Source organism: Falco biarmicus, chromosome 4, assembly GCF_023638135.1.
Source record: "Falco biarmicus isolate bFalBia1 chromosome 4, bFalBia1.pri, whole genome shotgun sequence".
In the NCBI taxonomy this organism is placed as follows: domain Eukaryota; kingdom Metazoa; phylum Chordata; class Aves; order Falconiformes; family Falconidae; genus Falco; species Falco biarmicus.
Genome location: NC_079291.1, coordinates 16291204 through 16305579, shown reverse-complemented (window position 1 = coordinate 16305579; position 14376 = coordinate 16291204). Strand labels below are relative to the sequence as shown.

At 38.7% G+C, this 14376-nt stretch overlaps 1 protein-coding gene across 4 annotated transcripts in view; it reads left to right on the top strand.

Moving 5' to 3' along the window:
• UBP1 (upstream binding protein 1) overlaps positions 1 to 14282 on the top strand; it is a 38345-nt gene extending 24063 nt beyond the window's left edge. For 3 of the 4 annotated variants that reach the window (XM_056334237.1, XM_056334235.1, XM_056334238.1), the window contains 8 exons: positions 3848 to 3951; positions 4765 to 4819; positions 5012 to 5105; positions 8091 to 8181; positions 8857 to 8966; positions 10377 to 10519; positions 11066 to 11117; positions 12399 to 14282. In XM_056334237.1, coding sequence (XP_056190212.1) covers positions 3848 to 3951; positions 4765 to 4819; positions 5012 to 5105; positions 8091 to 8181; positions 8857 to 8966; positions 10377 to 10519; positions 11066 to 11117; positions 12399 to 12436 — 687 coding nt within the window. In that variant the 3' untranslated portion in view covers positions 12437 to 14282. The remainder of the gene's footprint in view (positions 1 to 3847; positions 3952 to 4764; positions 4820 to 5011; positions 5106 to 8090; positions 8182 to 8856; positions 8967 to 10376; positions 10520 to 11065; positions 11118 to 12398) is intronic. The other variant, XM_056334236.1, reaches the window with a different exon arrangement.
• The last annotated feature ends 94 nt before the right edge of the window (positions 14283 to 14376 follow it).

The window sequence follows — 14376 nt, the reverse complement described above, 5'->3', positions numbered from 1 at the left end:
TTAAGAATGCCATCTTGATACGCTTTTCCATTGCTCTTTTTCATTCACCTGGTGTTTCAAAATTCAATGCATCCACTGCAATTTCTGCAGTATTTATCTTGGTATTTTCCAGATAGAAAGACACTGTTATATGTCCCAGGCTAGACTATAGAAGGCTACAGTTTGATTAAGCTTAGTCAAATGGTATTTTTTTGCAGATAGAGCTGATGATAGGGCACATGGAAGACAGAAGACTTGCAGGTATAGATCCTGAAATAAATTGGAACATTAAGTTCTGGACATGAAAGATTGGTGCAGAAGTTAAATACTTCCTCAAGTGACTTAAATTTAGAATATAAAACCTTCTGGAAACTGTATGAGTCAGAAAGTGGAGTCGGAACAAAACTAATTTAGCAACATAAGCATATAGTATTTCTTCGATTTGTTTCTCCTTACATCTGTATTTCATATAGCAATTATCAGTGCAGTAGCATACAGAGTATGTCACACGGGTGACTTCACAGATGTAGTTTTGGGAATGACTTCTTTACTTCTGTATTCGTAACAAATTAAGTCTCTATGTGCAGAAGGTTTTCCACTTTTGCCAAAAACAGCTGTGGGTGTTTGAGGCAAGAACCCTGCATTTTACAGGTTCATTGAAAAAGCTGTATGCTGTTTATAATAAAACTGCTGCTTTGATCGCTAAAGATGATACTGTGTGCCCAAGTAGTAAGTCTGATTTGGAGTACAAATTAGACTTAATATATTTTGTTTTCATGTTTACTTGGTATTTCAATGTAGTATGGAATTATTTGCAAAGTTCAGTTTTACTCTCTTGTAAAGCAAGAATTTGGGCAGATTCAGGTAGATTGGAAGTAGGAAGGGAGATGACATTAAATGGTGGCCTAGAATAACTTGAGATTTTGCAGTTCTTCAGAAGTTAAGAACATTGTAAGCTTAAATGCTGCATATCCTGAATCTGAAAAGTCATATTTAGAAAGATTTCCTATCTTCCTTTTTAACTTAATAAAACCATTGGTAAACAGTTCATAACTTCATTCATGGCCTATACAAAAGGATGTTAAAGATCTGAAACCAGAATAGTTTTCTCCTTCTCAAGAATTAATCAGTGTTTGGAAATCAGACATGATTTCCAGAGTGCAGTTGTATCAGTATACTAGTAATGCAAGGCAGTTAGTCTTGAGACCTCAAAGCCCAACATATTTAGAAATTCACCAGGATATATTTGTTGTTCATTACAGGTAAACATACAGTGCCGGTCTTTCCTGTTCTGTGATTGCTTTTTACAGAGTTGGATGCTTCCTTGTGACAGGGTGATGTTTTTCTCTTAAGTTTATGTTTAGTGGCCAGGGACTTCTGTATTAGTATCATTAGCTAGCTGAATGTCCTTTGGTTAACTCAATTTTGGGCTTAAGAATGTAAGAAATACCCTGATTGATGAGATCACGATTCTGCGAAGTCTAGCGTTCCGTCCCAGGCAGTGGTGATTGCAGATGCTGTTTCAGGCCCATGCCACTTTGTGTGATCCATTCCCCTGGTAACCCCCTCGGTGTCCAGAATCATCATGCAGGCTGTTAGAAAGCACATCCCTGCTTAGTCTTTTTCATGTTAATGGAGTTGATGCCCAGGCACTTGTCTAATCCTGTTTCTGAATCTGATGTTTTTGGGAAGTGTGGGTCAGTTACGCATGTGAATGATTTTGAAAGCATAAGCAGCTCGGGTTAATTGCTCAAAGATGCTTGAATATGTGCTGTTACCTTTTTTTTTCCCCTACATGCTAGGCTTTCTTGTTCCTTGAACCTTTCAGAATTAAGTATTGCAGTATCCAAATACTCATTTTTTCCTCCCAACCTGTAGGACAGAAGAAAGGAGAACTGAGCCAATAGGCATGCTGCAGTAGTACTGTAATTACTACTGCTACTACTTTTTATGGTTTTTAACTAACTGATTCAATCTCAGTGGATAGTCTTAACATTTTTGCTGGAAGAGGAGACAAGGTAGGAAAGTCTGTTTATAGAAGAAAGGCTACTTGCTTCGGGTTGAGATTTTCTACGCGTTTCAAATGTGCTTCTTTTTGTATTGGAACTCAAGAGTTTTGTTGTGAACTTCAGCTGAGTCTGAAGGACAGAAACATGAACTGCAGTACATGCCTTGGGAATGGCTCAAAAGCTGTTCTCTGACACCAGCGCGTTCTTCCCTGCTGCTGAATTTAAATCTGTGTGATGAACAGAATCTTGTCATGGAATAGTGGCTAAGGATGTACAGCTTGCATCTGTGTGTCCAGATCAACATCTTGCATTAAAATTCAGGGAGAGAATGTCAGAGTATTAAAGAAAATTAATTATGCATTCAAAATACTTTGGAAGAACAAAGTCAACGTTATTATGTTGAACTTTTATTTTAAAATTATGACTTTGGACCAATAATTAGAGAGTGAAGGCCTCCTTTAACTACCTGTTGTAATATAATATCTATGAGATTAACGATAAAATGAGCTCGAGAAGAGAGACAACAGATGGGAATATACAGAATAGCACTGTTTGTAGTCTAAAGGGTGGCTCTGACTATGATAATCAAAGCCAGCGTGTACACAGTGGCTAGCAAAAATACTGATTTGAATCAAATATCAGACAGATCAATGATTTTCCTGATTTCTAAGCTATTGGCGTGCAAGATGACTATTCTTAAATTGTCTACGTTCTGCTGCAGAACTTGGGCTCTTGCTCTGACAAGTGAAGACTGGAGTCCAGCACAGAAATAGTTAAATGTTTTACAGAAGATTGCAGCTGGTGTTGCACTTATTTACTGTTTCCCCCAGATAGTGAAAAGGTCTTTCAACACAAAGTTGTTGAAACATTTTCCATTAATATTATATTAGATCATACTTGTTCCCTTCCATCCCTCCTTCTCCCCCCTACAAGGCTATGATATAACTCTGGAAATTTCCTTACAGGGTATTTAGCTGGTGCATAAGTGTATCAGAAATCTGTTGTTTTAACAGGCATGGTCTTAGCTTACTTTGTCTTGGGAAACTCACTTGTTTTAATCTTGTCTGTTTGTCTTTGAACGTACAAAATCTCTTTATTCTTGGTTTTTTTTTAAATACTGAATTTGCAGTAGTATTGCAAACACTAAGAGTTAGTCTCATTTTCAAGGGCTCTATCATGATGCTTTAAAAAAATACCCAAAAAAGTGTGACCAAATTGGACAGCTGGCTCATCATACACTTGTGATGACTTAAATTTATGTATAAAAATTCCAGTTTACCAAGCAGTTTAGAGAAAGTAGTACATGTAAGCATCATTTTAGTCCTGCAGCAAATCAATAAAAATTTTCCAATTCACAAAACTTTTCAACTGAAAATTCCATTTGTATTTAATTGTTCTCAGCGCAGCTACATTACATTTATCCACAAGCTTCATAGTTTTACTTATTATTGCTGAAAACCTATTGTCAAGTTGTGATACCTGCAGTTTAAACAGCCCCTTCATCCCTTTTAGGATGGAAATAATTTTTTTCGGCAGATGGCTTGGGGTGGGTTGGTTGGTTGGTTTGTTCTAAACAGAGTAATCTGTACAGGTCTTCTGTCAGTTCCACCACAAATACCTTCATTTTGTTGACAGAAGACAGTATAAATAGGAATCTTCATGAAAGAACAAGATAAAACAGAACTGATTTTAACTTGGAGTATCTGCATGCAATGTGTGGGACGGAGGGAATCATTATTTGGAATTACAACTCAAAATTCTCTGTGGATAAAACCCTGGCTTTAAACAAAAGAAGTAAGCATTAGAGTAAAAAAAATGTATTGTCAAGAGAAACTTAAGTTCTAATTCTTTATCTTCAGTGTTCACCATGGCCTGATACTCCTACAACATTTGTAAACAACAGTCCTACTCCTGCTCCAACTTTCACCTCTGCTCAGCATAATACCTACAGTGTCCCAGACAGGTGGGTTCCTTTTCTGTACCCTAATTGAAGGTAACATTTTAAAATCAGGCTTATTCAAAAGTGTTGTCTGAGTAACAGAAACTGCTTTCTGGTTCTGCTTGGGGAGTGAGAGATTGTTTTGACCTATGTATTTAGCGTTTGACACTTGCATTACATGATTCAATTATAATGTGATTACTTCTGCTTCTTCAGTTTTGTACTATACATTGTTGAAAACTTCTTGTCCTTTGTCGTATAGCAAATACTTGACTTTTTTAACTGTTCTAATTTAGTCCTTGTCTATGGAAACTAGTTTTTTTCAGTAAGAACAGTCTTTGTGCCCCTCATATACAATTAATACAATTTGCAAGGAAACCCCTGACAATTATCTTTACAAGATTTTCAACAGAAATTGTATTGGTAAAAACATTCATTTTGTATTGAGGCCTTAATTAACCTACTGTGATCAAACTTGTGCGCTCAATGGATGATTTACAGTGGTATTGTCTCATCTATATGCTTTTGTTTTGTCTGCCTTGTATTTTACTACCTCTTCCTCGGTCACCTTTTAAGACAGTTATGTGGCCATATAACCTCCTGAGTGGTGGTAAAGCTGCTTCTGCAGTTGATAAAAGAGTACACAGAATAGGAACCAGATCACTTGCATATTGAAGTGTGATAATCTTGCGAGTTTAATTGAACTTTGCTCTACACAGTGTTTAATTTGTCTTTCAACAGTGATATTTATTGTTTTGGGAATTCCAAGTTATTTTTCATCGATGTTTAAATATTTTGCTTAATAAAATTCTAGTAATGCTCTTTTCTTATCTGTAGCAATTCTTCCTCCCCAAATCATCAAGGAGATGGAACCTCTCAAGGGTCTGGAGATGTGAGTATTTGCTTTCTGGTATTGATTGTGTCTATATTTGTGTATTTGTGTCAGAACATCTGATTTATACATACCTTGGTATTAATAGGTACTGGGAAAGTGTTTAGCTAAGGGACATTTTTTTCAATGGTTTTGTCTTTGGTTTTGGCGTTGTTTTTAATATCCAGTCATGTCCAATCTTGTTTCTTGCAGCAGCTTCATCCTTCAGCCACAATCCAGGAAACTCAGCAATGGTTGCTCAAGCATAGGTTCTCTACCTATACAAGGCTTTTTTCAAATTTCTCAGGTATCTGTAGTTTGCTTTTTTATTTAGAGTGTTGATGTCAGTAAGTTTTGTGTGGGAAAACAATTCTCTAAAACCAAAATTGCATTGATATTTATTGTAATTTACTAATTTGCTTCTTAAATGTCGAGTTTGCATCGTAAGGTGTTTTTTTTCTACTTTGTTTGGTACAAATCCAGCCTAACAGCCAAAAGCGAAGCTAAATTCTTTTTTCTTGATGATAGTTCCAACAGCATTTTATCCCTGACCAGTCCTTTTGAGAAAAACGGACGAGTTTGGTGAGTCAGACCAGCAGGCTCTTTCTCCACGCTGTTTCCTAATGGCAGCCAGTAGGCAATGATCTCAAAGAAAGTGCAAGAACTTGTTCACATCTGCCCCATGTCGTCAGATCTTTTCATAGGAGTTAGATTTATTTGTAGTATATGAAGCTTTCATCCTTCCGAACTCCGAAGCTGTGGATAGTAGTCTTAATTCATAGAAACAGCAAGTTCTTTTTTGTACTGAATTCTGCTTCAGCGCCATGCAACGGGAGAATTCCTTTACCTACCTGTATTTGTCTGGGTGTTTTTTCATTTCAGCAGAGTATCTGGTTGCTCTTCCTTCAGTGTGGGTCAGTGTAGTTTCCACTGTATGTATGGAAGCAAGAAATGGCAATAGGTGCACTGTCTGGGGCTGTGGTTTGCTCTTTGCTTCTTTCATCTTCTGCGGAATTGTGCAGTGGGTGGCATGACACAGTACACACCATGAGTAGAGTTCCTTCTCAGGTTTTTTTTGGTGACACATGATGGGGAGAACATGATGGATGACACCTGCCTCTTAGCTTAGCTCATGCTTCTGCCAGAATTCCCTTTGTACCAGGCATCTTCCCTGGCTGGGGTTGTCTTTCTCTTAATTCCATCTAGTAAGGATTGCAGCCCCCCTGACGTACAGATGCTTTAATGTGGTGGTCTTGACATCTGTAAGACTCACTTCATCTTTTCTGTAGGTAATTAATTCTCTTTGCAGCCGCCTGATATGTTCTGCCTAAAATGCATAGTTTTCTTCTATGATATACAAGTTCTGAGAAATAAACTCGTTTAGCCTTTCTGAATGAGCTGTGAAGGTGTCATCCAACCCCGAGGAAGGAAGTTATGCAATCTCACCAATGAATGAGCCAGTATTTCGCAAGTACCATCCTCAGCAAACAGTATGGAAACACGCTGTTGATAAAAATTATTTATGTATAGTTCCAATGACATCAATGTGGGCAGCAATAACTAAATTTTTGTAAGCTACTGCTAATAATAATACAGCAACACAATATAAACAACTAAAATTTTGAGATCCCAGGAGTCCACAATATTTTGCTATACATAGGCAGTATGACTTCTGCAAATAAAAACTGACCACACATTGAGATGATAGGCCTCTGGAAAGCTTTTGGCACATAAGAACATGATTTCCATGAGGAAGAAAACCCCAAAATAACACTTGCAATATGTAAGAACCACTTGGCACTCGTCCTGGGTTTCCCTCCTCAGCGTGGCTCAGTGCACCTTCTAGCAAAGCAACCTGCTCTTGTACGGCAGTGGGCAGCACTGCGGCAAGCTTCTCTGGCACCAGCAGCATCGACCTGCTCATCAGGACTGACACACTGAGGCTCCCTCGTTTGCATATAAAATGTGTAACATAAAATATAAAATAAAAGCTCCTTAGCTTTTATTTTAAATACCCTGGACCTAATGGAAAAGCACAGTATTTTCTAGTCAACCCTTGCAGTGTTGGAAATTGATTGTTCATTCTGCTGCTGCTGCTGCTGCTGGGTTTGTGTTGTGTAATTTTTTTTTGGTGTGTGTGTTTTAATTGCAAAGCTTGCTCGGTAAACTCGGTACCAAATTTCTGACAAAGACTCTTGGAAAACTTCTGAACGGTTCTCCTCTTTCATTATTATTTTTATATGTTTATAGAAGTCAGATGCTAGCTGGCTGATAGATTTTTTTTTTTTTTTTTTTTTTTTTTTTTTTTTTTTTTTTTTTTTTTTTTTTTTTTTTTTTGAAGGAAGAGGTGTAGTGTATGTAACTTTTAGTATACTTCTTCAGGTATGGTGTTGTTTTGTCATCATAGCCATTAAATACTATAATAAAAAATTTATTTTTGCTGGCTTTTACCTATGCATTCCTAGATTGCCTGTGGAGTATTTTCACAAATAAGCACTATAATTTTTTTCCTGTCCTCCCACTCTAGTATAGCGACTGATTTTTCAGACAGTTGTTTCCTTTGTTGACACCCATGCCTAAGGAGGTATCCTTTCTAAGAAGGATCCTTCCTTCCATTTTGTGTTTAGATCTGCTTAGTATCTTCTATTGAAGCTTCCTTTTCTAAAGTTAATGTTCTGGGAAGCAGTTATTTTCACAGATCACTTATTCCAAGGATCATTAAAAAAAAAAAACCACCTGCTTTTGGATGGAAGTATCCCACAACCAGGATTCACCCCATAGGCTGCTGCTGTTTGACCACACTGATTTCGTGATGCCAGCCCTCAGCAGGATCTTCTGTAAATGAGCACATTGTAGTAACCTCAGTGCATAGGGCTTCTGACGTGTTAGTTGAATGCCTGGGATGATTCACTGAGAAACCATCAAGTATCTTTGCTCTGTATTTTGCGTGTGTTCAAAATAGACTAATCTGGGTAGCAGTTAAAACTTGAAAGCCATCGTCTTGATACCGAGCGTTCGTCTGGCTCTATAGAAATAGTGTGCCTTGCAGGCTTAGTGCTTTCTCAAAGACGTGAACGCCATCAAGTGAAACTAACCACCTTTGGAAAACTGGTCATTTTTTTCTCAGTGCTAGCTAGTGCCTATTCTAGATTTTACTTGCTTGTGTTTGCAGGATTCCTTTTTTTATAATAGCGGAGTTTGTTATTCTTGGTTTTAAATGAACATACGATTTATTCTAGAAAGTATAGATGTTCTAAAATAATCTTCATAAAATCCTCATGTGTTTTTCCAGGTGCTGATTTATTAAAGCTGACAAGAGAAGACCTGGTACAAATCTGTGGTCCAGCCGATGGCATTCGGCTATACAATGCACTGAAATCCAGGTAGTGTGTTGAATGTGAGGTTGAGTTGAGTGGGTTTTGTTCTGTCATTTACTGGAATCCCCTGTCCTTAGAACTGGGTCTGGGAAGTCAGTATCAGGGTGGGTGTCGATGCCTGTGTGAGCTGTCTCAGGAAGGGGCAGCAGTATGTTTAAAAAGACCCTCCTGTGCGGACCCCAGAGGAGGCGCAGGCACTTGATGAGTTCAAAGTTAGGCTGTAAGACTGGTACCAATGCCGCTGGGCGCTCCCAGTTTCTTGGAAATAGATGGATTTGTTGCCAAGGCACAAAACTTCTTGTTTAGGGGAGGTCAGAACACCCGAGGCTTTTGGGGGCTACAGGTGTTGAGTAGACAGCATCCCAGGTGATGTGTGTGGTTCTGACTGAAATGGGTATTTGTTGTTACCATTGACCTTTATATGTAAGAATTGTTGCTGTTACTTAGCAGTTATGTTCCAGGATTCCAACATTTGGAATTGGATTGAAATTTTGCTTAAATGCGGTAGCATATGAGAGACCACCTACCATTATAGTGATTTTTGTAATATTTTTTTGGTCCGTGGAAGAAAACATTTCAAGCGTAGGATTCACATAACACATCCACATTTGTGGCATATCATCTTGTGTAGTTCCAGGGCAAGTAGCCTTTTCTCTGACGTGTGATTTCGTTGACTTGCAGGTCTGTGAGGCCCCGTTTAACCATCTATGTCTGTCAGGAGCCACTAAGGAGCATACAACTGGAAAGACAAGATGCAGGCAACGGTGATAGCAGCAACGGTGCAATATATGGTATGGCACATAGGGGTCTTTTAGCCGAAGACATTTGTGTCTTAAAAAGTCTAAACCAAAGATAGACGGGAAGGAAAAAAGAATAGTGGAGAGGCTGAATTTGTTTCTGGGGTGCAGAGAAACCGCAGCAAGCTGTATGCACGACGATGTCGCTCTTTTAACACTGCAGGGGATGAACAGTACCTTAAAACCTCTCAAGGTTGAATCACTGATGTTTTTCAGCCCATTGATAAAACCAACTGTAGTTCCATGATAGATAATTAAGGAGCTCTCAAATTAGCTGTGCTATGTTGTTGCAGACATGGTATTAAGCAGATAAATGTAGGCGCCTGTAAAAGCTACGTGCAAATCAAGCACCTTGATCCTTTCCCCCTGTCTGTTAGGTTTTGCTGTCGTTTTCTGTGCAACTGAACTAAAACTGGTAGAGCTTGGAGGAGGGAAGACAGCCAAGAAGTGTACGGGCTGACGGTTTTAGTATTATTTTCCTGATAAATAGCTGTTGTTCCAACACAGATGGGAACTTCATATTTAATTGTAAATGCATGTCAGTTGTGCAGTTAAGAGAATGGAGCTATTTGAAATGGTTCTTTTCTTGATCTTGGCTTTGAGTGAAGAGACCTCCTTCCCCAGCCAACTGAAATCTGTATAGGCTGCTGCTCGAATAATCATGGTGTGTTTTCCATGCAAGAATTGAGCGGGAGGAGGATCTATGAATAGGATACTGTCTCTGTCAAATACGTATTTTTCCTCTGGATATCTTCAGTCTTTGGTTTGGGATGGAAGAATGTGCAAACACAGAGCTGCCAAGGGCTTCCAGCACAATTAAATAAAGCTGTGGAACTGTAAATACAGCATCAAACTGAATAGCTACTTTGTCTTACTGTTCTGTTTGTTTGCTTGTTGTATTCCCCCGCCCCGCCACCCTTCGGCTCTGAGATTATCTGTAGGAAATTTATTCACACAGTTGCAAAAGGCTTTCTTTACCCCCCCACAAAAAAATTACATCCCTATTTAAAACAAGTGTATTAGGCTAAGTCAGATTAATTACCTGCTGCTTCTGAGGTGGTCCAAAACTACTTCCCAGGTTATCTTTAGGTGACTCTAAAGATCCACGTAAGTGTGTTTGACATGGCTGTGCCTGTTTGTGCGGGGTACAGGAAAAAAGGTGGAAGTTCCCTGCAGTATCAGAGCAAACAGAAGCCGCCTCCTTGTCTCAGAGTTGTGCTCATGACTCGACTTGGAAAGAAAAGTCATGGCAGCTCATACTTTTTAGTGAGAACAGGGGGAGAGTAAAGTAAAGGTTTTTAGCTTTTCAAATTTTTTAAAGTTGGGGTGGAAACAAATTCAGATTTTTTTCATATATGTTATCAATCAGTACCATGCTTATGTAAATAATTTTTTTTCTTGTAGTTTATCATGCAATCTACTTGGAAGAAATGGCAGCCTCGGAAGTCACACGCAAACTTGCTTTGGCATTTAATATTCCTTTGCATCAGATCAACCAGGTTTACAGACAGGGTCCCACAGGCATCCACATTCTTGTGAGTGATCAGGTAATGGAAATTTTATTTCCTTGTCAAATTTTATTTATGAATTTATAGATTTTCTTACGCTCGCTTCTTTGTTACTGCTTTTTCTGTTTGATAATGCAACTCTTATTTTCTGACATTTTAGAGTATTTTTGTTCCTTTACATTAAAATAAGCAGAAGGATCCTTTTAAATGTCACTCTTCCTCTGCCTGCTTAAATTCAGATTAAGAGAAGAGAAAGGCAGCTGGTCTATATAGTTCTGAGATGCGGCAGTCGTTATTTAATATGCATTTATTTTGAACATGCCTAATGGCAGGGAGCATTTAAATGCTGTTGAACTCCTCCTCTTCAAGCATCTGTGACACGTATTTAGAGTTCCATAAACACAGCCAGCAGTAATAGGCTCCCAAATGGTTGTCATGTGATTAACAAGCAGTATTTTGACAGCAAATGTATTTTGATTTGATTTGGTATATGCTTGTCATTTGCTGAATGAAACCAAAAATTTTCAATTGCTTATAAAAGGCTGTGTTTATTTTTTGATGTATTTATTTCTGATTTTTTTGTAGATGGTTCAAAATTTTCAAGATGAGAGTTGTTTCTTATTCACCACAATAAAAGGTACAGTGTCTTTTCTGACAGTCTAAAACAAAATTGTTTATTCTGCCAAGGAGCTGCCTTTGCAGCAGAACGCTATTCTAGTAAATCTTCCCTGAGCAAAGAGTAACGGCAGAGCTAGTGAAGGCTGACTGGCAAAAAACCCCCAAAATTTAAAAAAATCTGCGAGTTCCTCTTCTCTTAGCCAGACCTTTCGGCCTCTGCGTGGCACCTCAGTCTTTTCCCCAGGCTTTCAGTTCAGAACCAGTGCAGCACTTGGTAACAAACCTCATGTAAAATCCATCCAGCCATCACTGTGCAGTGCCTGCTGTTAGTAACGGCCGAGAATGGTGAAATTTCAAAAGAAATGTAAAAAGTTAAAAAAACTTGGCTGTAGTACCTCTGAAGTTCAGAAACCGAATGTTCTCAGAGTCCTGAGAGAACAGAGTATAAAATTCTTTCATTGCTAGTAAATAATCCTCTTCAGCAAACTCTTCCCCACCACCCCACTCCCACCCCCGCCCCTGTGCTTTCTTAGGAGTCCGGCTTATTTCTGGTAAAAGGTGCCAGGAAACTGCCGGCATCGGTGGGCAAGTCTGAATCCGTGCAAACTTCACCTACAGAAACTGTCCCCAGCTTCGAAGCTCCAGTTCCAGTTACCAATTGTTAATCAGAACATTTTTGTTCGGCATAAGTAGGAAATTTTTAAAAGCTCTGGTTTTGCTGTAGATGAGCTGTATTTTTAAAGCCTCTGTCGCTTTATCAGCATCTTAACTAATTGTTCCGTGTATTACTAGATCTGTCCATGCGGTTAGTGATTGAGAGACCCCTCTGGTCCCAGTTGCTACGCCCTGTGGTGGCACTGCTCACTTCCAAGCATAAAACCCGCAAGTTTCTTTTTTTTAAAAAAAAAAAAAACACCACAACTGTCTCCATTTGGCTTTTAGTTTAAGGCTGAGCATCACAAAATAGGTGATTAAAAACATACACAAAGGATTTATATTAGCCTTGCAGAAGTTAACATCTTTCTATGACACTGTCACTGTTACGAGGGGGGTTTCATGTGTAACAGGAAGGGTTCAGAAATAACTGCACACCAAAGAGGTTTTTTAAAAGTTACTCTTCAAGTGTTTAGTCTGAATAGCAAGTTACTGGTGTTGCATGTGTTTCGAGTTAATTTCGCAGGAGTAATGAACCACTTGCACACAGTAAAAACCAGGTTCGTACTTGGGACGTTTTGGTGCGCTGGCCAGTATTATTTATGATTCTGTTTACAAAAGACAGATGCTTTTTTTTCTTTTTCAGCTGAAAATGGTGAAGGCTTCCATATAATTTTGAAATGATGTCACGTGACTGCTAGACTGATACTCCGTCGCAGAATGAAGTCCTGCCTCAAGATCATGAAGATCATCCAAAACCTTAGGATCTAGCTTCACCGTATAAGATGTTTCATATTGAAAACACAAAATGACCTTTCTAATGAGCTGTTTGAGAGGTGAACTTTCTTATCACTGCCATAGCTAAGTGTCCTCATGAGAGGTATAATGCCATGACAGCTTACGTACAGGCAGGGGAGACAATGTAAGCAAAGGTGCTTGCCCTTTACTGAAATAAGGCAAATTACGGCCAGTAGATACAGTTTCTAGAGCGAAGCGCTGCTGCTTTTCTAGTCTCTGTATCCAGTTGGAGATGAATGTAAACTTATTTTGGGGCATTTACCTTTCTGTGCCAGTTTGTCTATTACTTGCTTGTACCTTACGCTGATTTTATTTTTTGATGTTAGCAGAGCACATATTAATCTGTGTGGAGATGAGTAGTTAAGCGGATAGTGATCAGGTTGTCGGGTCTTTGAGAGTCAAGCTGTCAAAACAGCTTCCCGTGTAAATTGTGTATAAGAGTGTATGTAAGAAGTGTAAATGCCAGAACAGGGCTTTTAAGAAGCCCTAGACAGATGCAATATATGCATGCAGCAAACTGCATTATCAATAGTACCTTATTGGAGGGATTAATATAAATCCTATGGGGTACCAAGTAATTGTGTTTTGCTTTAATGAATTTAATGGAAAAGAATTGCCTATGCATCCTTTACGTTTAGTTTCCTAGGTTCTCTGCGGAGCACTGCTGCAGTTTAACTCTTTGCTTGTAAAATTGTGGGTTTCAAAATAGTAGCCGTGGGAGGCGGATTTTTATGACTTAGTGGAATTATGCTGATGAGGGAAGATGACCCACTGGCACCACAGGGCTGTCATAGCTTTCCGCAACATCAAATAAATTGCTTAAGAAACACTAAATATACACCATCTAAGTCTCCTTCCCAGCAGGTAAAGGCCTTGCTGTAGTTGCTGTTACGGACACGTATCTTACCTTTTCTGTTGACCTTTCTCCGCCCTCCGGTCCATGCTGTACAGCTGTTCCAGTGCCTCTTCCGTATGACCAAATATTGACTTTTCTTTGAAACAGGCAGTGTGCTTTTTCAATATTTTGGATATTCCTTGTAGAAACACGGCGCAGCGTTTCCTAGGTTAACGTTAAGTTTCAACTGGTAGGTACTTGGAGGGGAGTATTTCAAAAGGCGTTGAGCGACGGTTCCGTAGCTGTCATCTGGTGCCTTTGGGAAGTTCCCCCTTGATCTCTGGCTTAAGGGCTTGGGAATAGTTCGCTTCTTGTGCTGCAGGGTTCAGTGTAAACAACTACTACAGCATGAAGAAAAGCAACGTTGATTTTTTTTTTTTTTTTCATTCCCTCTTTCGTAACTGGCTCAAGTGCTTAGCAGAAAAGCTTCTTTGCTTCTAAATTTTTAAAATCTAAATTCATCAAGGCTAGAGGTTTTTTCCTGGTTTTGTTTTTTCTGCACTGAAAGTAAAACTTCATGTACTTATAGACAGTAATGTTTTTAAGTTTCTTCATCTTTGGGTATTGTTTGGTCCTAGTATTTTCTTGAACTGACACTTGTGTCTTTTCAGCTCATACCGTATTCAAATCCAAATGTTTTATAAAAAAGTGGAAAAATCCTTGATTAGAAAGTATCCAAATATCTAATTTTAAAGAATATTGAAAGTTGTACAGTAGTTTGTCCAGCTCACTTGAAATTGGAATTAAATTATGGCACCAGCAAATTGCTTTTGTTTTTTAATAAGATGTACACATTTCAATTTAAGTATAATAAATGTTTTTCAATAATTTTGTAAATGTGCTTTTCTTTTTGTTTACTCCCCCCCGCCCCCCTACATTAGAGCTACTCTTGTCGTTAAGGTTCAGGTTAACTGCAAGACTTACCGTAACA